General features: G+C 35.5%; 1 protein-coding gene across 1 annotated transcript; it reads right to left on the bottom strand.

Moving 5' to 3' along the window:
* Positions 1-214: 214 nt before the first annotated feature.
* LOC121417820 (monocarboxylate transporter 4-like) lies at positions 215-10,657 on the bottom strand. Its single transcript, XM_041611554.1, has 5 exons — positions 10,462-10,657; positions 2,623-2,769; positions 1,951-2,192; positions 1,131-1,782; positions 215-345 (listed from the first exon to the last, which is right to left on the bottom strand). The coding sequence occupies exons 1-5, from the start codon at positions 10,655-10,657 to the stop codon at positions 215-217; spliced, it is 1,368 nt and encodes a 455-aa protein (XP_041467488.1).
* Between the last annotated feature and the right edge of the window lie 16,616 nt (positions 10,658-27,273).

Below are 27,273 nucleotides of genomic sequence, written 5' to 3'. Positions count from 1 at the left end.
TAAGATGGTGTTTCCGGTCACTTTATATTTCAATTTTTGAAGCACTAAATAATGATTTTCGAACGCAATTTTGTCTGGGCATCATTTTTGTAACATATCTCAGACACAGGTGACAAGTGTGACCTTCTAGCTGAGATTTTTTAAAAGTCAAACCAATGTTAACCATTCACATTTAAGGTCGCCAACTCCCCCCTGGCATTTTGTCTCCACTTCTCTAGGAATTTAGGCGATTCCACCTATGTCGAGCGACAAGGAAGGCGACGGTAAGAAACACTACTAGACAGTTAATAACTCCAAGAGTGAGAAAGACTGACGTGTAGGATCCCGTCTTGTCTTTGATAGCACCTGCATAAGGGTCACAAAAGAAAGAAACACATCCATACATTTCGCAAATTAATAGGTAAGTTTGATATAGTTACATAGTGATTTTTCTATCATTTGAATATTTATTCACATTTTTTTCATTAACTTTTTTATTCGTTTTATTATTCATTTCTTCATTCAAAATTTCAGTCTACGGTAGCTCCCGTAGGAACTCGGCAGGACAGCATTGGCTGGTAAACGTCAAGATGGTATAACCAATTACCTAGGAAACATTTTACGTCTAGGTTAATAGGTCATAGCGGCTGACCTTTTAGACGACAGATATTCCGAACTCACAAACTTGCAATTTTGAGTCCAATGCTCTATTCACTGGACAATACGACCCTACATCTTTCCATTTGTCAACAGTTTTGATTCATGCAATACATATGCATAGGATAAGTACATGATCAGTATTAATACCCATTTCTGGTGCAGATGGAACAGCATAAAAAACATGTAATATTTTAATATTTATCAAGTATAAATCAATAGCACATTTGAATTATCAGTTTATGGCAATACAAATAATATTCACATTTAGTAGCATTAAGAGCAGTTTGAACCGTGTGTATACTAAGATACTATTAGTATCATCATGGTTATATTTTGATCATTTTTCAATTTGGGTTGGTGGTCAGCCTTCGAGCTCACCCCACTTAGATATACACCAAATTTAGAAAAGCATTAAGAACACATTTAGAAACAAGTTGATGTTACCGGAATAGTTGTTTCTCTGATTTATTCTTGCACCACACATGCCTCACCTGACATTAGACTCCCGATGTTGCCACCAAGGCCTGCAACAAAACCAAAGATTCCAGAGCCAACCGTAAAGTTCTGATTGGAGACGGAACCCTTGAGGAGTGCAGCGTAAGAAATCACGAAGCTGAAGATACATACTCCCTGAAGGAAGGCAGCGACGCACATGACAGAGAATGACGTCAACAGTGGATCGAGTAAGAAAACAATTGTTGAAATCGAGGCGATGATCATAAGGACTATGATGTAGTCAATTTTGAGGAAGAGAACTATGATGGACATTATTCGCCCAATAGACCCTCCAGCGCCTGCTAGAGATGATAGGAAGACGGCTTTTGAGACAGGTATTCCATGCCATACTGCCCGTGGAACAAGGAATAGAATCCAGGAATTTACAACAACTGCTGAGAGTAGAAGGCACGGTAATGACAGTAATAAGAGCGGTTCTTGGACGATAATGCATCCTTGAAGCGAATGCCAAAATTGAACCACCCGACTCTGATTTCGTTGATTTTGCGGATCGTCTGTTTGTGGTAGAATGCTGCGTGATTGTTCATCGTCGGTTGAAATCACCTCAATGCTCTCACGATCGCTGTCATCACCATCGACTAAAGGTTTTTGGCAAGAGTCGGTTGTCTCTGCCATCTTTACAGATGTCTGTCGGCCATGTTCAGTGGCTCTTGTGGACTGTCTAGGAGAAACAGTGGTTCTTTTCGCGCTCTTTGTGGATGTCTGAGAACCCTCTCCAATTGCTCCTGCGGACTGTCCGAAATAGACACTGCTCTTCTTCGCAGTGCTTGTAGATGTCTCTGTAACCGTCCGCACTGCTCTTCTAGTCTGCTTGAGATAAATACTGGCAGGAATGGCATGCATGCTGATTCCTCCAAGAATAAGCATGGCACCACTGAAGCCATAAGCGTGAAGCGCCCTCTCGACGATGAATGGTACGAACAGGGCACCTACCGTGCTTCCGAGATGGCCTATCGCATTCACAAGAACGTAATTGTCCGGGAAGTGGTCGTTGAGTAAGACTTTGACTGTTATGTATACCATTGAGAGTCCTAATCCTAAGATTGAGATGGGTAGAAAAAAAATAAGAGGAGATATAATATATCAATTTAAGAAGGTAAAGGTCATGGGCATCTTAAATTAGCATTGTAAACAATGTAAACAATACGCTTAAATGGAATACAAGCTTTGGGATAATGGTCTTATTCTCTCTATTCGTCTTTAGTATAAAAATTTCGATTTTATTAGAAAATGCTTTAACTGACATTTGAAAAATACCGAAAAAGGGAAAATTTCGGTGAGCGAAATACCTGAAACTTGTAGATTGACAGAGAGTAAATTGTCATGAACGTGATGGGAACCAATCCAAAATGAGATTGAGTTGGATTTTTAAAATACTTTCAATCAAATTCTGGATTGGTCCCTAGCATCAATCGGAAAAAAGTTTGAATATAAAAGGTCTTCTTAAATATCTGTTTCCGTATTTACCTGTTATTGAAAGGCAGAATCCCAGAGCAAATACAGAAGTCAGGTAACCAGAAATAATAAGTCCTAAAGATGATGTTGTAGCTCCCATAACAGCCATCGCTCGAGGTGAGACAAAAGCACTCTTGAGTACATACGCCATCGGGAGAGCTGCAATACGTGAAATGGGAAATCAAAGTTTTGTGTAGATGCAAAATCGTCCTTAACACCACAATTTTTACATGCGCGCAAAAACGCACACTTGGCACCAGGCAATGTATAAGGTAAAGGCTTTTATACAGCGATATGAACGCTTTTTTTTTTTTTAGATATTTATAACAATAATGATAATAATAACTTCAACAACAATAATAATAGCAATAATGATAATAATAGCAATACTACTGCTACAACTAATAATAATAGGCATTTGCATTGCGCCATCTATCTAGAAACAATCTATTCTGAGGGCGTTGTGGCCCAGTGGATAAGTCTTCAGACTTTGAAACAGAGGGTCGTGGGTTCGAATCCCAGCCATGGCGTTATTTCTTTCAGCAAGAACCTGATTCACAATATGCTCCACTCAACCCAGGTGAGGTAAATGGGTACCGGTAGGAAGTAATTCCTTAAAAAGCTGTGTGCGCGATGAACACCTAGCTTAGCCTGGTAATATAGGAGCGCCTTCAGCACCTAACAAGGGGAATATGAGCCTATTATAAATGCTATATATTATCTTTATTATTACTATTGTTATTATGATTATTATTATTATTACTATAGTTATATATAAACTAGAAAAGTGTTTAATTGGATAAATTTACCAAGCTTAGATTAAAATTAAAAGTGACCGGGACAAGCACAACAAGTATATCTCTATTTTTGTCTTGGTTATATGTAATACCTTCTTAAGAATGAAATGGCTAAAAATTCGGGATGTTTTCTTCGACAGTAGATTTCTGTAATAAAGTGCTTAAGTGGATATTTCGAATAAGAATTTAAAGCAAAAAACTTTACGGAGGGTGGTTGCTAGATTTAAAACTTAAACCAGAAGATTGTTTAAGTTTCAGAGAAAACCAGAGTTGATATTTTGAAATGATTAAAACCTTTTTTGTTATTTTACTTGCATCCAAATGCCATCATGAAGGCGGACATGGTACACGCTATGTCAAATGACGAGAAAAGGTAAATGAAACTTCAAGTATGTTAAATAAATGAAAGATTCGAACAATGCCATGCAGAGTTAAAATTTTGATACTTTGAATTGGAAATATCTGTTTCTTTTATTTTTTTTAATGACGATAACAATGGTATTTTGAGAAATTCACATAGAGCTGTATGATACGATGTTAACAAGCGTACTGTTGTTACATGTCTTTTATTGGCACAGTTACTCTTATATGGCGCTCGAGCATTCATGAAAATTTTGCTATCCTATTTGACCCATTTACTACACCCATGGAGATATTGTGATGAGTCCATGCTACACCCAATGATCGGGTGGCATACATATATCAAGTACGATTTGCCAAAATGAAGCGAGTGTTGCTCTTTTATTAACTTTTATATTTCTCAATCATTGTAACCACTGTTACAGGTCACTAGTTTTTCAGTGCTTTTTGTATTTTTTAAAAAATCTATCTGCAATGTTTACTGTTCTTTGTTCTGACAGGCTGTTATACCATAGGCATATACCATGTTTAGCATAGTTCATGTCATTATATTGCTGTTTTATGTGCTTATGTGTATGAAGGTATTTGTGAGTTTGGTGTGCTTGCGATGTGTACTTTTGCTTGTATAAGACTGGCTTTGCTTTCAATTATGATATCATTTATGTAAGTCTCCGTGTTATCCACAGTCCTCTCTGCTGGGTAAACGGACAATGTTTGCATGATGATGTAAATGTTTCGTAGACGATTGCACCTAAAATGTTTTAAAGTTCTACATGTCAATGCCAAGAGTTTGTAAAAAAAAAAATCATGATCGGTTAGTTGATTTATTAACCTTAGTGTCTCAACCATAATGTCTCGGTAATTTGCATTTCTGAAACACGGTTAAAATCTACTTCTGATAATAATTCATTCCTCTAGGTCACTCCATCAAATTAAGAAAGTGATTCATAGCAGTTTCACACAGTTATTCCACTGGTAAATAGATAAACAAATAAATAAATACATAGATAAATATCTTATCATTATACCTACAAAGCCAGTGACTGTAATGTCCATGTAATATCGAATATTCTCTGATCTTAGTGTAATTATTTTTACTTTCTGAATTTACATTTGTGTAGCAAGAAATGACAAGTGTGTGAAATTATCCGTTTTAGCAGACACAGTAAATGGAATGAAATGAAAACGAAATGTTTTTCGATATGACAATTAATATGTTTTTTATACGGGTGCAATTCTCAATTGAAAAAAGAAATAATTTTGGAGTTCAACAGGGTAGTCTTTTACGCCCGATTCTGTTTATAATTTATATTAATGATTTTTGTAGATCATCAGATGTTCTTTCTTTTATTCTCTTTGCGGACGACTCTTACTTATTTTTTCACATACAAATCCTCTTTACCTTGCTAAAATAATCAACTCTGAACTAGAAAATGCCACCCAATGGATAAGGGCAAATAAATTGTCAATAAATCGTCAAAAAATATATGTTGTTTATGAACTCTATTAATAAACTTAAGTTTCTTGGAATAACAGTTGATAATAAGCTCTCATGGAAATTCCACACAGATAACATACGTAAAAATATTTCACGCAACATTGGTAAAATTAATAAGCTTAGATATTGTTCACCAATATCGTCCCTGCTTACATTATATTCATCCCTGATATTGCCTTATTTAAATTATGGAATCTTAGCGTGGGGGTAATACAAAACAAACACTCTTAGACAAATTACTCCTCTTACAAAAGAAGTCTCTTCGTATCATATGTCACACAACAAACTTGTCTCATACTGACTCAGTATTTTTTTAAACATAAAATATTGAAAATTAAAAACTTTTATTTGTTTAATCTCGGTCAGTTTATGTATAAATATAACAAAAACAACAATCCCCAAATGTATTCAATTCAATGATTCCAAAAAATCAGTCCATTCATAACTATTCAACAAGGCGATTGTGTGAATTCCATTTACCACTTTTAAGAACTTTGCTGACTTTGCTTATAACAACTGCAAAATCTTTGAACTCTTTTAGGACTAAATTCAAATTACCTCTATTAAAATCTTATAATGTACTCTCAAATTTAATCTAATTAATCATCTCTGTCAAGTCATCATTATTATTATAAAGACTATAATTAAAACATAAATTAATCATTATCCTTTTTTATTGAAAAAAATCTGACACAAGTCCTTCGCAGATGTGCTCGGTAGTGAACCTGATACATTATTGTTTCTATCCTCTGACCTCTATTTTCTGTTTTCGGGGGGGGGGGGGTGAGGAAGGGTGGATATATTTTGGAATGGGTCGTTTTGTCCTATACCAACTATATTTTTAAAACTTCGTATTTATTTTGTAAGTATTATTTCTCTCTCATTAATTTTTTTGTTCATTTGATTACATATATCTGTATTTATACTTTATTTGTTGTGTTATCTATTTTTGATGGGCCCACATTGTACAAGCATTGCTTTTTAGTGGGTCCCTCCATTTCCATCATAATTTAATTTCTATTGAAAACTAGTATACTTATTTAAAACCTCCAATGTGTTGCCCAAATTGTCGAAGTGGTTTTTTTTTCACAACATATGTATTATTTTTATTCTTTTTTCTTTGCAATGGATACAAATATTTATGTTTATATATGGTATACAATTCGTTGTTGTTTTATACAAATATTTATGTTTATATATGGTATACAATTCGTTTCTGTTTTATGGAAGTGAAATAAATAAATTTGAATTTGTAATGAGGTGGAGTGGCCTTGTAAGAGAGGGCTGGACTATGCAGCAGAATTGTTAGAAATATCTGATGCACGGCAATGTTATGAATCCATTTTTGTTCAATTATCTGGTAGCATAGAAAAAACCTAGTTGTTTGTGTGTACACAGCACCAAAAAATGATGATTTTTTTTAGCACTCGTACCCCAAATCCGATTTTGATCCCCGGCCGTGGCCCCTATACCCGTGAGCAAGGAATTCCCATGACAGTGCTCTTTTATCCTGCATTGAAATAAACGAAAATACTATATACATTCTTGGTGAATTTTTGTTGAATTATCTGGTAGCATAGAAAAAAACATAGTTGTTTGTGTGTACAGAGCACCAAGAAAATGATAACAAATCGTTTTGTGCATTCGCACAATAAATCTGATGTTCGACCCCCGGCCATGGGACGTATACCCGTGAACAAGGCATTTCAATGAATGTGTTCTTATATCCTGCATTCAAATGAATGAAAATACAATAGGCCCTATGCGTTCCTGGTAAAGATTTGGTTGAATTATCTGGTAGCAGAGAAAAACATAGTTGTTTGTGTGTACAGAGCACCAAAAAATGATCTTTTTGTGCAATCGCACCCAAAATCCGATGTTTGAACCCCGGCCCCTATGCCCGTTTGTCGTTCTTTTTTAATCTATATCAATGGCAACATAAATTCATCAAACCTGTTTAGTTTGCTGATGACACTAGTCTGTTCCCGTCTCATACAAAATATCAAGACTCTAATGTCCGCCACGAACGAAATCAAAAAGTCACTAGTATGGTTCTGTTGTAACAAATTTTTGTTAAATGTAACAAAAACATAATTATACATACATATATTTTTTTATCAAGAGGCAAAATTATTTCAAAAAGAGGGGGGGGGGGGTGTATTCTTGATGTTGGGGGCCAGAATGTTGCTCGTAGTGAGCATGTTGAATACCAAAGAATAATTATCGATGAGCATTTGACTTGGATACCGCATTGAGGGTAAGTGTCAAAAAAAGTTTATCGAGGTGTAGGTATTTTATGTAGGTTTTACCTGAGGCTATTCTGACAACTTTGTATACCAACATTGTGCTTTCCCGCCCGACTCACCTTAATGTTGCGTGGGACAATACTTTGAAGACAATGGCAAACTAAAAATTTTACAAAAACAAAATTTATAGGCTTATCAATAACTCGACCTTCAGACATCCTGGTGAACCTTGATTAATTTACTTTAAAAAATTTCACGTGATTAATGATTGCATTGATAGTTTGATTTTCATGTTTAATCTTCGGTTTCACTCAAAAATTTTCCACGTTAAAAACAGTTTTCCTCTTAACTGCCAGATACATAATTAACATGAGTAATATACATGTCAACAAATCCTTCACTGACCTTATTAAAATACTAATGTTTTTCTGAACTTTTTAATATAAATTTCCATGGACCTATCCACCTATCCACGAAAGATTAACTTTTGTCACTGGGGGTGCTATGGCAATGCTCAGCACTCCCAGTAACAATAGAATAATCCTCCGTGGATAGGTCTATGCCGGTTTCCTGCTGGTATTTGCCACCTTTCGCAAACTTCAGGGACAATAACGTAAGGGTCCCATAACACAAAAGTTAACAATAAATCATACACTTGATTTTAAGACCGATTGTACATTATAGTCAAAAGAATCAAACGTAGAAAACTGTTCTACAATCATCGCTAAGCTTCGTGTTACACGCCCTATATATCTGATTTTCGTGTGCAAAATTCTTTCATGCGATACCAGCATGCCATTACAAATTTTTGAAATCCCGCTTTCGTCATCATGGTCATGTACGGCTAGTCTTCAGAACAAATTATGCCTGCCTGAGCTCGCGGCGGGACTGTACCTGTACCATGGCTATCCAATCTTCAATTGAAGTGCCCCCGGGCGGCCTTTCGGGTTCTGGGAGGAACCCAATGTGGCTCTGGAAAGTCGTCCTAAATCGGATATATCGCTGTTACCATGGTAGCAACGAGATTTTTGCACACGACCAACAAATTGAATGTTTCCGTTTCAGTTGCGGATCGGAAAAAATTGCATTGTAGGACCAGTTGCGAAACGAAAAAAATACGCATTGCAGAACAAAGTTCTACGACCATGACGACGGGCAAAAAGTCTTTTACAAAATCAACTACTGTCGTACGTAAATAAGCATTCGCGTTCTCCAACGATAGGTCAGGATTAGCAACTGTACAACTCTTAATTTGATTGAAGTGCAATGTAAAAGATACCTCCTTGATAATCTAAGTTAAATCTGTAGTGCTATTCTTCCAAGCTAAGTATTATCGCGTAGTTGACCAGCCTAGATGTTTGCTCGCGTGTGCATGGGTTTCTGTTGCATATTTCTTTTTGGGGGTACATATTTGCATTGTACATTTTTGCTTTTTATGTATGTTCCTTCATTGTTAACATCTCATTTAATGTCGGGCCCCTCTCACAAGCTCGGCTATTTAGGAATCCTAGAAAACATTTCACATCTATTATATATCTTTCTGTACCATCTGTCCTTTGATTTTTACCAATTAATGTCCGCTTTTTTACAACTTGTTCACGTTTAAGGTTTCAAGTTCCTTTATTTCATTTCGAATCAATATATTACACAAAACGTGATGAAACAATAACCATTCAAATCAATTCAAGGTAATATGTAAACACTAAGACCATATAGATAAATGCTTTCGGAAAGCAATGCCAGTACTAATAATCAGAAAATTATGACAATTAGGGCAAAACAAAATGTATAACGATCTCGATTTAACATCTGCAAGGTTATTTTTATTTATCTTTTTAAAATTTGAGGAAATGGAGAGATCCACTGAATAACATGGCTTGTTAAATGTGGACTTAAGTTTAAATACATATCTCCATGAGTGTTTCAGTGTGCGCTGAATAAGAGAATAGTAATGCACCCGACATGAGCAAGTCATTCTCCGTCCTTTGAAATCTTTCAAATTTTTGTTTGAATGTTTCATTTATAAATAAGTGATTGTTTTTAAAGAGTTTCATGTTCAACTAAACAGGAATTTTGATGACCTGTAGCAGCATTGGCAGTCTGTCTAGCATTAAGTGTTATTTCTAGGGATTTTAAATCCCCAGAAAATGATTAATCATGCTCAGAGTTAATCCACTCCAGTCTAGTACTCTATTACAAATGAGAAGAATATTTTTTTCAATTTTAGATTTAAAATTCCAATTTCATTGTGATTTGATCATGTGGTAAGTCACATTGTAACAATAAGGGATTTCCAGGATTTCATTTAATGAAGATTTTTAGGATTAAATAAAGCATTTGCCAAGATGGAAAAAAAAGAATTGATGAAGATGTTTGAGTTTGAAGCCCTGCCTAGCTAAGTCACATCTTTCGGATATCATGTTGAGGTTCAGTCCAGACGTAAAGGCATGGTCACACCGCCCGAGCGTTGTTGGAGCGGTCGTGGAGCGGAGAGAAAAAAAAAATCATCACCGATCGCTACCGTTCACCATTTTCTGTTTCGATTGTTTTTTTTTATGTTTTCGATTTTTTCCTCCAATTTTGAAAGCGAAATTCGACCCTCTTTCCCTACCGCTCCACGACCGCTCCAACGACGCTCGGGCGGTTGTCACCAGGCCTTAAATTCTAGCACCCTTTTAATTGATTCTTTCAGATGTGATATCGGTTCAGATCGGAGCCTCATACATACACAAACACACACGCACACACCCACACATGCAAACACACACATATCCGCACTCAGATTCTTTTTGAGCACCCGCAGTGACAAATGTAGATAAACGCCTTGCCAAAACGCGTGAGTGCTGCTGTGGGATTCGAACCCTGTACCTTGTGATTCAAAGTCCTGAAACACATCCACTGAGTCACGACACCGTCACAACAACTCTGCCAAAACCTCTCAACAACTTACATCCAAACGCCGTCATGGCAGAAGGCATACTGCACGCGAGTCCCAGTGACCAGGCATCAGTTGAGAACACAACCAACATGGTCGGGATCAAGACCCCGAACGACTTCATTGTGGCTACCTCAACCATCTGGACGACGAATTTAGTCAAAACGATCAGGTACTTCCGTTTATCTTGTGACTCTCGATAATGCTCCATCTCAAATAATATTCACCTCTGCTAAAGCGCAGCACGTTGGCTCATGGAAATATAAAACTATTCTTGAATTGCAGCGGAAAGGCTATATCTACTGTAAATGAGGTATTTAGTCCACACCGAATGTCCCCGCTTCAGAACATGGCCCCAGGAAACTATTAAAGCGTTGAAAATGACATTGCTAGTTTTGAAAGAAGCCTATTCAGCGATGATGAAAATATATGCTTATGTACTGAATAGATCATCCATGTGATCTAGTGCACTGGGAACCATTTTTTTTCAATGGGGGTGCTGACATGTGCTGAAATCTCTCTTCAAAGATTGGAGGGGGAACACAATTGAGTTTTCGCTGTTCTTTTATATACAATTTCTATATGCAATCATACATGCAAGGACCCACCACCCCCCCCCACACACACAGATAAATATATACAAACTCCTAAAAAAGGTATGAAATCTGAATTTGATCCGTAAGCGACCGGAAGACTTACAGGACTACCTTTTCTTCCGTATATTGCCGATGCTGATGCTGTTAATCACTCCTCGGTTTCAATAGATATTTATTAAATGCGTGATTGATACCAATAAACAGATTATTTATTTTCTTTAAAATGATACCTTACGTGATGTGATTATGGTTCACATAGAGGTGCAGTGGCTTGAACTGTGGGGCAAGGTCAACATTGAAAAGTTGCAAAATAACACAATATCGAAAGTCAATGTTTTCCCCATGGAGATGAGTGAGTTTCTCAACGGTTTCTTTTGTTCCTATGCACCTTAACATTATGGAATCAAACACACCTCTGCACAAGCAAACACATAACAAACAAACATGCATGGGTATTTCAAACCACGACTCAAACCATGTTATCTCACGGAACCTTCACTACATATTCCACAACGAAACATCAGAAATGAAGAAGCAGGGGCTGAACAAGATTCGTTCGTAGCAAATAATTACAGCGAGCGCGATCAGCGCGAGCAGAACTTTTTGATAAACCATTGAGCCTCATCGAAAAGAGACCTATTATAAGGACCGTTTGCAGCTACCATGAAGACGATACATATTTCAAAAATCAAATAATGCGAGCGCAAAGCGAGAGCTGATTTTTTTTTACAATTGGACCTAAAGACTAGAGATCCTAAACACTTGATTGCAATCAAGAACAGGGGAGGTATAAAACTATACAATTAAGGCGAGCAACAAACTTGAGATTTAGACCTTAAAATGGGACCCTCCATTCACGTTTTGTAAAATAGGAAAAGAATGGGTAATTAGGTATTTTTCTGCATTATTATTGTGAGCGCGAAGCACGGGAAGAAAACTTTTGACCTTCTAATCCGAGCACGTTTTGAATAAATTATAATGACAATAACACACAATTACGATATGTTTAGATACATATGATATTCTAATACGTTTTTATTACATAAATCAATAATGCCAGAGCGAAGCACTAGCTGAAAATACTTGTTATTCCGATCGGGGGAAAAAGAATAAATTTAAGAACTATTTCAAACACTGTGTAGGACAATTTTGAAGGAGGATTCCTTCATCATGTTCATAAACGTCGTTAATTTCTAGCATCACCGCTTCCCATTGCCGGGTGAAAAAGGCAACCCCACTTTTTCAAAAGGGGAGAAATCGTATGATAACCAATATTATGTTTTAGGGCTTGCATGCTTATAAAATCATTAAGCCTAGATTTCACCGTATAGTCTTAACTAAATTTTAAAGTTCCATGAGAGCCTGGGTGTGATGATTCTCCCGTCTCCATTTCAAAGATAATTAACCAAGTAACCAATAAACAGATTTTCGATTTTCCATTTATTCCCATTTCGTGACACAAACAGGTTGGAAAATTTGTTTTGCTGCAGAACTAAGTAAACTTTACTTGGAGAATTGGTTGGCAAATGGCACCAGAAAAATATCAAAACTTTCCATTATGAATGTTCATCTTTTCATTGATCATTCTGTTTTTTATTTTGTGACTTTGAATTCAGAAGCCAACCGATGCGATTGATTGATTGATTTTATTTGTCAGGTAACTATGAACAAGTACATGAAAATATGAACAGTAGTGTATACCTTGACAGGATTGCCCATGAAAGCCGAGATGGCTTATTTCTAATGGGGTCCTTACATCAGTTATTGACAACAATGTACATCTATGAAGAAACACCTATAGAAATTTACAAATTACATCAATTAAGTCTAGACAACTAAATTTACGAAGAATTGTAAAACTTAAAGGGGAAGTTCACCATGACAAAAAGTTTATCGTAAAAATAGCAGAAAAAATAATAAAAGATATTGCCGAAGGTTTGAGAAAAATTCATCAAATAATTAAAAAGTTATTAGAATTTCAATGATTTGATTTGTGACGTCATATGCGAGCAGCATTCCTACATAGTGAATGGTTAAAAATCAATGAAATGTCATTTTCTCAGAAAAATGATAATGGTTTTCACTTTACCTTTTGTGCATCAATAGACAAATCATTTCACACCCGATCATGAATAGAAAAAAAAACTAAGTCATCAGGAACCATACAAAATTTGAAATTCATGCATTTTATATTACATAACAAATGGGGCAGCTGCTCGTTTATGACGTCACAAATCCAAAACTTTGAACTCTAATAACTTTCTTACTCTTTAACGGATTTTCCTCAAACCTTCACCAATATTTTTTACTATTTTTTCTGCTATTATTACAACAAAGTTTTTTTCAAGGTGAACTTCCCCTTTAATATATAAAAAGACAAAAACAAATAAGTTTGCCATGAAAAACCATTTACACAAAATATGATTAAAATAATTGTAAAACAAGTTGAGTAAACAATCATTACTTCAAGGTTACATATGAAAATTATACTATAATCAGTTTTAAGTAGCGCTAAATGCATCGTAACTATAATACAAGATTCATGCATCGTAAAACCGAGGATATGAAAAAGTACAAATAAGTTTGACATCAAACTTTCACGCAAACAACAATAGATGATGAAACAATGTAAAACAAGTTGATTAAATAAATCATAACTAAAAAGTTATATATCAGACAACATGATACACATGAAATTGGAAAGAATATTTAACATTATAGAGTGGGGACATTTTTTAAGTGTTGTTTCAATAATCTTTCAAATTGTTTAAAAGTCTTAACCGATTTAACATGATTAGCATGATTAGGGAGGAAACTCCAAAATTATAATAAAATGTGTTCCTAATTTTGACCTTTTTTCATAGGTACAACAAAGTTAAACAGACTATTTCTTGTTTCATGCCCGTGAATATTAGATGACCTTGTAAAGTTTTTTGATATGTAATGATATTCGTTTGAATAGAAAATTTTATGGAAAAGGTGAAGTATAAGTTGTTGCGAACTCAAGTCTATGCGAAGAAGGCCAGCTTTTTCGATTTCATTCTTCCCAACATGTGTTCTTGGGTGTAAGCAAGTAATAAATCTAACAATCTTATTTTGAATAATTCTAGACTTTTTTGATCAACCTTTCCAAGACTGCAGTACCATGCTACATTAGCAAAATCAAATAAACACTGTATTAATGAAAAGCTTAACCCTAAATCTCCCGGGGTATTTTGATTCTTGTCATTCCGGGGGGGGGGGGCATTATGGCCCCCCTTAAGATCTCGGCCGCCGATCGCGCGAGCGACGCAAAAATTTGCACGCTGGTAGTGTGCGATGTAATCTACAAGGCTGTATGGTAAAATTTTCCAAAATAATGAGATTTTATTTTATATGAATTAATTATGCTAATTTATGCATAAATCATACTTTTTGCTCTAATTCACTAAATAAAGCTCCTAGAATGCTAATTTTTGGTAAAAATTTCTTTGTAGCATTCTTAACAATCGTAATTCAAAAAAACTTTGGTTTGGAAATAAATTTCTTATGTATTTTATTGTTTTATGAATTTCTTATGTATTTCTCTGTTTTTTTACTTTTTGTTTTTTATTGTTTTTCAATGGAAATTGTTCCAGACATAATTCTGATCATAAACAAGGCAAAATTAATCAAGTTTAATCAGTAAAAGTAGAAATAATGATACATTTATGAATTTTGGCTAAATACGCAATTTGCATTGGATTTGTACATGAAATCACGTTTATGAGCAATTTTGGGTCTGACATGCACTTGCATAATGTTGCGTAATGTCGTAACTGCGTACCCGGGCGTCACAAATTTGGTCTCAAAATTTGCGCGAGACTTGAAAGTAAAAAGTCAGTGAGCTGCGAGGTGAAAAAATTTCGCGCAGCAGATATATCGCGAAAATTGTTGAGGGGGGGGGGCCATTATGCCCCCCCCCCCCGGAGAATTAGGGTTACAATGCGTCCGGATTTTGTATTCATGCAATTTTGATACCGGTATAGAAATTTCAAGCGAGCATTAGCTTTTTTGACAATAGAGTCAACCATAGATGTACATGAGAGATCACTATTTAATATCAGGCCTAAATACTTCACGGAATTCTGTCTCTTAATTAATTGACTGTTATAGTATATATTGAAATCATCTGTTTGCTTAGACCTAGCCCGCGAACAAAACAAAATACTTTCGGTCTTAACAACATGTAAGCTAAGCTTATTATCTGTCATCCATTTAACACAATTTGATAATTCTAAGCTAAGTTTTTCACCGATCAGCTTAGGACTTGTATCAGAATAGAGTAAAACACTGTCGTCTGCATATAAAAGTAATTTACTTTCATTAACACAAATACACATATCATTCATATAGCACATAAAAAGAATGGGACCTAATATGCTCTCCTGAGGAACTCCACATTTTATAGGCATAGAATATGAGAGTACATTTTGCATGGAAACCACTTGACGGCGATTTGTCAAGTAAGACCTAAACCAATTCAAGCATGCTAAATTCAAACCCATCACTTCTAATTTCTTTACGAGTATTTCATGATTAACCGTATCGAATGCTTCTTGTAAGTCAAGAAGAACCATCCCGACATAACGGCCTTCAGAAATTTCATTCCTAACAAAATCCAAGAAGTGAATTAAACATGTTTCAGTAGAACACCCATTCCTAAAACCATACTGAAATTCATAAATGATTTGTATTCTTTAAAGCATTTCTCAATTTGAGAATACACGCATTTCTCCAAAATTTTCGACACTATGCTTAACACACTAATAGGTCTATAATTCCCAACATGAGTTTTGTCTTTCTTTTTATGCAATGGTGTAACTTTAGCGATTTTCATTTCATCAGGGAAGGTAAAAGTTGAAACAGATAGGTTAATAATGTAAGTTAAAGGATAAAGACGTTTCTTGCACCATCCTTTAAAAATCTAGCAGGAACCAAGTCAAGTCCGGTACTTTTTGATATTTTCAACTTGGATAATTCATTTAATACAAACTTTTCTGTGACAGAAGAAAAATTAAAACATCCTTTTTGTATACCTTTATTGTCGTAACGTTTTTTTAAATTAGAGCTGTCGGCCCCCAAACTCACTTCTGTCCGTAATGGGGAGCTCACAAGCTAATTTATCGGCCACTGTTGTGAAATAATTGTTAAATTCGTTGGCTATCTTTATATTATAATGACATAATTCCCCTTTAATATTGATAACACTTTTCTGTATATTTTTTGTTTGTTTTTTAAACCTAACTCTTTGAGATTCTTCCATAACTTCCTAGAATCATGTTTATTGTCTTCAATTTGATTTTGGAAATATTCGTCTTTAGCTTTAGTCACTTTCCTTTGTACTACATTTCGCAATGTAGTTTAAATTTCCTTTCGAGTTCTAAATTACCAACATCCTTTTTCATTTTCCTGAAAGCTATATTTTGTTGTCTTATCAAACAATAATTTCACTGTTCATCCATCTTTCTGTTCTTTGTTTAATTCTTACTTGTTTTAAAGGTGCAGACTTATCAACTACTGACATGAAAAAACTTTTGAAGTGTGACCAAGTAATATTCACTTCATTAAATTCAAATATAACAGACCAATTGATTTGAGATAAAACGAAATTAAAATCATTTTCACAATAGTTTTACATACAACGAATGCTTATAGTTCCATGCTGCCCGAATACAGGCCTGATAAGTTTCCTTGAACAATACGTTAAAAAGTGATCACTTAAACCAATTTCAAAGAAACCACTTTGACAAATATTTTCTTTACTACAAATTACATGGTCTATTAATGAAAAAGTGGTAGGTGTAGTTCGGGTGGGTTTTGTTAAAAGTTGGCTCAAACCATATAAATTCAAAATATTATTTTATCTTTCGGTCAGTGCTGATTGTTTTAATAGACAAATATTCATGTCCCCTAAAATAAAAACCTCATCATCTGTTGTTAATATGTCCAATATATCAGGGAGAGAATCAATAAAGTGATTGTCTCGGGGGGGGGGGGGTTGTAGACTACACCTAAAGTAATAGGCTTTGTATGTGGTAATAGAATGTCAATCCACAATGATTCAATACCATCAGGTGTAAGATCTTCTCTTATATTAAATGCGATATCATTTTTAATATAAAGGCAGAACCCACCACCATGGTCGCCTGCACGATCTCGTCTTAATATAGAATAACCATCGATATGAATTTCTTCATCATTTATGGACGAATTCAGCCATGTTTCAATAATTGCAATTACTGAAATTCTACTCTTATAGAGGACGCGTAGTTCAGGTATTTTATGTAAAATGGATCTGATATTTAAATGAAAGGCTATAGCCCCCCTTAAAGTGACCTTTGACCTTACCATGTGACCTCTGACTGCAACATAACATGGAGGTGCAGTGTGTACATCTACCATCCACGTTTGGTTGAAAAGTGATCTACAGTTAAAATTTTATGTGTTATATGTGCCTTTCACGTAAACTTTAACGTTATCTGAAAATGACCTTTGATCTTACCATGTGACCTGCGACTTAAAATAAAGGTCTCCTTAGTACAATTACTATCTAAGTCTGGGTGAAAATGGCTTCCAGTTGCGGAGCTAGGTGTCATGATAAAGTCTTTCATGTAAACTTTAACGTTGACGTGAAAATGACCTTTGACCGTACCATGTGACATCCAACTGCAGCATAACATGCAGGTACCTCAAGTAAATCTACCATTCAAGTTTTGGTTGAAAAAATGGCCTACGGCTGGGGAGTTAGAAGTAATCAGAGAGCCTTGCATGTAAACTGTTTCGTTGGCCTAATCATGACCTTTGACTTTCCCATGTGACATCCGACAGTTACATAACATGCACGTCCCCTAAGTACATCTACCATCCAATATTGGTTGAACAGTGATTTACAGTTATGTAAGAGTTATGTGTCATAAGGTTTGTGACGGATGGCGGACGACATCTGGATCCCTGTGAAGTCTGGTGGGCGAGACAAAAGTAACCTAAACATGAAGAACGCATGAACTTTAAATAACCTTGCCAAAACACTTCACAGAGCACCCCCCCCCCCTCCTCCCGACACCGAGGGCATCGTAGTGACATCTGCTTCACACGGAGCTGTGATTAACATAAAATGGCATAGGCTTGATTCTCGATCGGTTAATCGTTGTCAAGCATGGCAAAAGTATGGAGAAACAGGTATAAAATGGCAAAAATGTATTATAAACACGCTTTACCGTCGCTGTGTGATCTTTCTCAATAGATTTCTTTCAACTGAAAATTTCCTTTAGATTGGCGCTGTGCTAATGTGTGGCCCATTTTGAAAAGGGTTAATAAAGAAGACCCCGTTAATTATTGACCCATAACCCTGACTTCGCACGTTTGTATAAAGCTACTAGAAAGAATTGTTTACAAACAACTTTTTTCGTCAAATAAATGCTAACAACATCTCACATGACAATCAGCATGGGTTTCGTGAAAAGCGACCATGCGAGACTCAATCGATTGAGGTCATTCAAGACTGGAGTACCTGGTTGGACCCGAGGGTTACACTTCGTAATTCCGAAGGTTCGTAATTCTCAAACTCGTAAATTGCCTATACATGTACCTCGATGTTCGTTAATCCGAAAACGTGAAACGGTTCGTTAATCTGAATATTTGTGGCGTTATTCCGAAGGTTCGTTAATCCGAAAACGAAACAAGGTTCGATGTTCCGAAGGTTCGTTCGTCCGAAAACTAAATAAGGCTCGTTGTTCCGAAGGTTCATTAGTCTGAAAACGCAATAAGGTTCGTTAATCATTACGTTTTTGGAACTTTCGGAATTACGAACCTCATTTCGTTTTCGTACTTACGAACCTTCGGAATATCCGAACCTTCGGAATAATGAAGCTTCGGATTTACGAATGTATGCAGGACCCGGGTCGCAATGTTCACAAAGCGTTTCTAGACTTCACTAAAGCCTTCAGTAGCGTGTCACACGCACATTTAGAGTTCAAGCTAAAAAAACTATGGTATTAAGGGCTCAAATTTAAAATGGATGATTGTTATTTTTTTTTCTGCGAACACAAAGCGTGGTATTAAATAGAGAATATACAAAATGGATTGTCATGAAATCAAGTGTCCCTCAAGGGACAATCTTTGGCCTCATACTTTTTGTGTTTTATTTGGGATATATCCGATGGGATTGTTTCTGGAATGAAACTCTATGCCGATCTTATGTAGAATTTATCTTATACAGATAAATTCTACACAAGATTGAGTAATTCTGCAGAATGATCTCGACACGTTAAAGAAATGGTCAAATAAATGTTTTTTTTTATTTTGATGTGTCAAAACGTAAAATAATGAAAATGCCTCAAAAAATTAAAAAAATACACTATGCACATAAAATGGAAGGAAGCAACTTAACCATGATAAGTCTGAAAAGTATTAAGGCATTTTAATTAATGACACAGTAATGCCTCACAGCTAAGTTATGACAATTCTCGTTATATTATGTACAATTTAGAAACACACCTTAGCTCATAAAATTTTGTCATCAATTCATTATATACACAACAAAAACGTATGTCCCCCTTAAACAAACATCCAAAATTTCCGAACCAATGCGAAATTTTAATATATTTTTACATGAGCGTGTAGGTAATTTTATAGGCTACCCTCTGAGTAAATGTTAATGACTTATTTTGCGTCATGCTTCAGTGAGCACCGTCAGAAGACAAAAATGTCACTTTTCAAAAGTCACAAGCCAAATATCATGTCTTTGATTCCATTTTACTGGAACTCATTCCTCATTCTTATCATGAAAAATAGTCAGGCTTATAAAAGTTACTTTCTAAAGTACGATGCAACTTTTTTGGCTAAATTTCACGGTTGAATAAACACAAGTCCAAATTTGCAATAATTTGATTTTTTACACATTTATATCAGTAAGAATGAAATAATATGATGACAGTTATTTTTGGGAAGAGTATTTTCAACAATATTCATCTTTTCACGGTTCAAATACGTTTTAAATACGATTTTCAAATATCATAGGCAAGTATTGTTTCATTTTGGTAACTGAAAATGATCTTTTCTCAACTTTTTTGCTATGTTCACGACCATTTAACATGCTTCAATGATTCAAAGGCGTTTAATTAAACATTCACGCTTGAATGAACATGTAGAATGTGATGCTCTCTTTTTTACGTTATTGGAAAAAATGCAATTCGTAACTATGGATATCTGTTAAAAACCACCTTGCACAGTTCATTTGATTTGATTTTTATGAAAATCCCGATGTTTAATGCATCAGGTAGCACACAAAATTCGAAAATTATGCAAATAAGAAGAAAGTTCAAAGCCTTGGCCCCACTCTGTGCCGTGTTGAATGGTTATTTTGGTGTGCGCGCCTTTTGGATAGTGTTACTCTGAAGCCATGTGCGAAGTTTTATGAAATAACTGTTGGCAGAAGTAGCAAAAACCGTCCATGAAACAAACCCTCATTTCATATTTGTGAAAATGTTGACTTCTTCTCTCATAGACTTGTGTACATTATGGGTGCATATGTTTAAGAATAAGTAACCCCTCATTCAATATGGTGGAACTTTTTTTTCAAGGCTGTCTTTAGCAATGTCATTTGGCAGTAATGTTTATCAACCTATGGGCAGAATTCTGTGCAAACATGAAATCGAGATGTTTATTCATGGATGAGTGGCACGCATCAAAGTGGGGAAAATTTGTATTTTTAATGTCACAGACTCATTTTAAAGGGGAAATAAAGTGAATATTGAGGGCAAATACGGTTTCAATTTTTTTATCATCCATCATTTCTATCACCACACACTTTCCGAACATTTTCATGGTTGAGCGAGCACATTCGAAAACTTAGGAATGAATACTCTTTATACGGCATATTAATGTATTCTTTTCGTAACAATTTCTCATCATCAGTTTACTTTATGGGCAAATAAGTGGTGGACCCAGAATTTTAAAATGGGGGAGGGGCCTTTAATCGGGGGAGCCACCAACATTTTCAAATTTTAACATGATCTAGCAAGTTGTAAAGGATACTACCATAACGCCCTATGATGATACGTCACAATACAGGGGCCGCGGAACAGTTTTCAAAGTGGGGGGGGGGGTAGCTGAGCCAAAAGTGGGAGGGTGGGGGCTGACCATGGAAAATCACAATCATATGGTCATTTTTACATTTTTGTACATGCTTTTTAAAAAAAGTGGGGGGGGGGGGCTGAACCCCTTCCCCGCTTCCGCGGCCCCTGCAATACAATGTGCTCGCTCAACCATGAACATATACGATATCAAAATTGTGTGTGGAGTGGCTAAATGATGGATAGTAAACTAGTATAACACCATACAATTCACCTAAAAACAACTGTTGTCCAACATTGTACTGTAAAAGCTGTTATTTCCGCGTACAGAATTTTTCGCGAATCGCATGGGTCCCGACATTTTCGCGGGTTGTTAAATTCGCGATCGGAAGATGTATGATACATTTCCACAGCATTTCAAAGAAGCAAAACTAGTGCAATTCATGTGCAAATCTACACTTCTCAAAGTTACCATGCTGATATGTCTTTTGTACATAAATATGTCCCTGTAAAAACAGTTACAAATTGTGGAAAAAGTGGCTTAAATTTCACTTTTTTAACCTTTAGATCTAAAAATTCATCATGCCACAGGATCTATAGGGTTAAGCAATCTTTGGAATTTGTGTTTGATTCGATTCATTTTTCAAAAAGTTGGTAAAAAGTGCAAAATTGTGGAATTTTGTGAACAGAATGTTCACCTTCAAAATTCTGGTCATGTGACTTATGAATATTAATGAGTATGCAAATAGCTACCAATACGTGTGTATAGAGTCAATCAGATGACAATAAAATCAAATTGTTTCATGGAAAATACATTTTAATATTACAGTGAGTGTATAAATATTGATAATGTTAGAAAATAGTTTAGGCCCTGATTTTGTTTGAGAAATTAAAAAAAGTGAAATTCTAGCTAACTTTTTGAATCACTAACTGTACTTTCTAAGCCTATTTTTTGTACATATAGAGGTGCATATCTCCATTTTCTCAATATGCAGGATGTTTTCAATAGCAAAGCTTTGCTGTTGGGGGCATTGGCGCTGACTAAGAAATGTGTCAATATTTTCGCGTGTTGTTAAATTCGCGGCCGATCGGCAATTCGCGAAATCCGCGAAAATAACAGCTCCTACAGTATTTGCACTATCTGAAACACGACTCTTGTGACTTTCAAAAATGGTCATTTTTAATTCAATCTTTTATTACTCATGCATGACTCAATCTCATATTTCTCCAGGAGTTGCCTAATGAGTGTAGAAACCACATACGAAATATCATATCTCAAAATGATTATGTTCAAAAGTTACAGCAATTTCATTTAGGGGGACTTACTTTTTTGTTGTATACATTTTGTTATATTATCTTACGCTTGTTTTTTCTATTTTGTTTTTATTTCACATTTTTGATATTTCTAAATGTTTATGTCCTTTAATTTGGTAATTTACATTGCTTTATTTTTTCCCTCACTGTTAAACTTATGTTTTTATCTTGATGCTATTTTATTGTCATTATATCATAGGGATACTAAACTTGTACGGGTTTTTAAATCGTTTTTGTATCCCTCGACATGTTTTATTTTGAATTTTTTAATTGTCTAAATAGGTACAAATACAAAAATGCAAATACGTGATTACAAACCTAGTGAAAAAATGCTGGAGATGTCTGAAATATACATTGTTTACTTTAATTGGCTAAAAATCAGAAAGGCGAGCCCTGTGTTTGTGATGATTTGTTTACAATCGCATGCGAGCTTGGCGAATTATATTTTATTGTATAAAACTTCCAAAAGAATGATACGATACTAAATTGAAGACAAAAATAAAGAACAGAACATAACTTTTTATTTAATAAACGGAACATGTTTCGAGGTGTCGCACCTCATCCTCAGCCTGAAAATTATTAACAGTCATTTGTAATTATACAGTTAGGATGTCAAGTAAAAAATTCAAGAATGTAGTTACACAGAATTACAAGGTGTAAATTCAATTGTTAAATGGAATGAAGTAAAAAAAAATACAAAGTCTATGGATTTATCAGATAGGGGTGGGTTAAATTATTTGGATAACATTATTTGGTAATTGTACACCTGTTGGTTAAGTTGAGGTTGTTTCCTTTTGATGAAAAGCCCTTCTTTTATGTTTAGTTGAAAATCTGTTTGAGCAGTATCGAGAATTTTGAAACAGTGGGTACTGCATTTCAACAAGTATTGGGTGACGATTGCAAGTGTCTCCAGACATGGGAGACATTTTATTAAAACAATTAAAAAGAGATTTTAACATCCAAATGCACCGAAGTACAGGGCGTACGACAAGCGTGCGAAACATATAATGGACGTTATAATTGACTTCACGCAAAATTCCCGTGTTGTGGCGAACGGCGCAAAGCCTGCCGAGCAGATGCTCACTAGTTTTCCATATTTATGTAATACTTTCTTTCTAATCGCACGGATATTTACGGTATCCGCAATCACCGCAGAAAGCAACAGTTTGCATGCAATCAAATGGGGATCTCAGCCAAATTTTGTGCTATGCCCGTCGTTATGGGGCGGGTCAGGGAACAAGGGGCAGAAATTTTGTTAATTATGCCCGTTGCGCTTGGTTACCAAATTAGTTTGTTGATTTTCAGCCATGGTCGTTTACATGACCTCAGTTTTGACCAATCAGAGGAACGCATTAATCAATTCATTTTTTTTCAATTCAATTCCCTTTATTCACATTCATTAGAAAAAAAAATATACAGCATACAACATTATAAGAATAATAAAAAACAATCAATACATAAAAAAAAAAAAATCAATATAATTACAAATAAAAAGAGCAGAACCAACACGCGGTGGATGTAGGGGATTGGAATTACGAAGTGTAACCGTTTCTAGAACCTTTAGGGAAAAGTAGTGCGACTATGCCGGAGAAAAGGGTTTGGCCGGTGCAGTACCCGCCTGCCGTAAGAAACAAACATGTCTGGAGTATCGAAGCAGTCGATATATATTGCAGGGATTCTCAAATGGTGGCGCGCGCGCCACTTGTGGCGCACCGAGCCTTGCGGAGTGGCGCTTGGGAGCCGGTATAAAAAAATAAAATAAGGAAAAATTGGGGAGAAAAAATGTTTCTACCAGTAACCTGGAAAGAAGGATTTGGTGATCATTTTAATGCAAAGAGAAAACAAAAACTCTTCATTTGACACTCAATTGTTAATTGATTTCTTCAAATTTTGTCCAAGTAAGCACCGCGAGGATCAATGGTGTTCTCCTTTTTATTTATTCTATGTAAAAAGTTTATGTGCCACACAAGTGATTTGAAAACCCCGTTTTTAGGATTTCTACTTCAACGGTGAGAAATTTTGCATTTCCAGAGTATACGTTTTGGTTAAGAGTTAAACATCAAATAATATGATATTCAAAGAACATCCTGATCATAAAAGAATATGAATTTGGGACATAGCAAGCAGAAACTTTGTTTCCGGGGCCGATTAAAATCCAATGTTGTAAAAGTGAAATACATGTATGCTCAGATGTATTGCCTGTATGCACTCTTGCTTAACACGAACTGAATGAATGATACCGCACGTGAGTTGTAGAGGGAGAGGGGCAATTTGGGGCGTTAGTGCGGTGCAACGCCTAATTTTCAGCCCTTGCAAAATAGGAGAACGTAACTTCAGCCACTGGCGTACAGATTGGGCTGGGGATTGGGGACCCCCAAGTTTTTTCTTGGGGACGGCCAAGAAAAAAAAGGAAAGGGAAAGGGTTGAACATTGTATTATTTTCATAAATATTATGTCAAAATACAGAATTTTGTATTGAAAAGTTCAATATTTTTGCTTCAGCTGCCATATCTAGCCCCCTCATTTTTTTACCCATTACGCCACTTGCTTTAGCCAATATGTCTGGTGCTGAACAGTCTGAACTAGTGGTATCATTGGTATATGATGTGAAAAAATCACTGGTAATTTTCTTCTAATATTAATATTGTGTAGTTTGTTGACATTTGCATTCTTCTGTTGATATTAATTAGAGCCCCTCTGGGCAATTTAAAAGGCTTCATATTCCAAAAACTTCTGGGGGCTCTGCCCCCTCGACCCCCACTAGGGGGCCCTGGACCCACTACGCTGATACATTGCTGGTTTGCGTAATGGATAGTGGAGCATTACAGATTCTCAACAAGAAATGTGGCGCTCCAAAAAAAGTAATTGAGAATGGCTGATATATTGTATGAACCAAACTATTTTTTCCAAACCTATAGTCTACATCTACATCATATCTAAGATTTAACGGAACAACTAACGATAGATCTAGAACAAGTTAGATATAAGGCTATACTCTAGACCTTGATCTACTCATACATTAGTCATAACCTTCCCTTATGTAACTTAGATCTCGCCGAACTCAAATTTTGCAAGCATATGACTTGAACAACAAGGCTTGATGGTTTAATAATTTGATTTAATTTCATGCAAGAATGGATGTAACATATAGAAAAGATTGTCACTCGTCCAAACTTTAAATTGTTGATTAATGATATTAAAAAGAGTGTAGGTCACATATTTCAAATGACAAAGAATGAATAGATTCGAGGTTTTAACTCTAGCTGGGTCAAGTCTTTCCGGGAAGTTAATAGTCGTCAGTCCAGACGTAAATCCTTTAAATCTGATTGATATGATGTCAGGTCAGATTGTAGCCTGTGAAAACCTAATATACCATACAAACACAAATTTAGACAAACACCTTGCCAAAGAATGTAAGTACTGCAGTAGGATTCGAACCCCGAACCTTGTGGTTCAAAGTCCGGAGATTTATCACTGAATCACAACAACTCTACAATGACCTCTAGATAACTTACCTCCAAAGGCCATCATGGAAACCGGCATGCTGCAAGCTAGGCCCAGTGACATGAGTGACGAGGCATCAGTTGAGAACACATCTAACATCGTCGGGATCAACACTCCAAACGATTTTATTGTGGCTACCTCAACGAACTGGACGACGAATTTACTCAAAACGATCAGATACTTCCAGTTATCTTCTGACTCACGATTGTGCCCCATTTCAAATAACAATCACAATTTCTAAGGAACCTTAGCACGTTTGCTCTTGACAAATAGAAAATTAGTATTTAATTGCAGCGGAATCACATATATGTGTACATTTATATGGCCTATATGTCTATCCTTACTTAAATATTGGGTACACAATCAATGTTTCCGCTTTGAAATATGGCCTGATCTTCAGGGTTATAAACCTTTGATATCACGTTTATTGACAAAAGGCTTTTATATTTCATAGATCTTTTGAGGAATTGAATTTTTCATACATTTTTTTAGCAAGCCTATTCACTGAACCCTTTTCTGCTTTGATGATTCTTGCATCGAGAATAACGGCTATTTATTCCACTTGGGGGCACAGTGGGGTGAACTCAACAGCCCTGCGTTGGAAAAAAATAATCACCGTTTTATCAAAATGAATTGGATTTATTTCAGTTTACTTGCAAAAGGGGTAAGAATCACAATGACAATTTTTAAAAGAATGCATACATACAAATTGAAGACAGGTAGACTTCTTTTATATCAAATTTTATGTTCACATGATGGGGTAGTACATGAAGACAATTTAGTTTCGGGCAGTTCCACGGTTACGGAGTGACAATCAGAAGCAACTTTTTTTTGCATTCAAACAAAGATATCACCCATATTTGAATAGTTATTTGCAAAGAAATGGTACCTGACAGCAGTTGGTGAAACCCACTTTTCAAAATAATAGAATTCATTATTTTGATCCACTGAATTAATGAAATATAAATATTCATAATCATGGGTACGAAGTGACGCAAAATGGACATGCATATGAGGAGAAAATATATTGCTCAAACTCTGTGAATTTTGAATTTCTATCATAAGTTTGATTTGTTGATTGGATTTCATGTTGTTCTAACTTTGATAGGCTGCATTGCATTAAAATATTGATGTATTATTCATTAATTATGACTTAAAACGCAAACCCGTACCCGTTTACGAAGTGACGGTTACGGAGTGACATGAGAAATATCCACTCACAGGCAGCATATAATGATTTTACATTTTAAATTTTTTGTTTGATTTGATGTAATATTATGACATTCAGATTGTCCGAAAGAAAATTTAATAAAACAAGT

This window comes from Lytechinus variegatus, chromosome 6, assembly GCF_018143015.1.
Source record: "Lytechinus variegatus isolate NC3 chromosome 6, Lvar_3.0, whole genome shotgun sequence".
Lineage (NCBI taxonomy): Eukaryota > Metazoa > Echinodermata > Echinoidea > Temnopleuroida > Toxopneustidae > Lytechinus > Lytechinus variegatus.
This window is presented reverse-complemented; position numbering and strand designations above follow the sequence as displayed.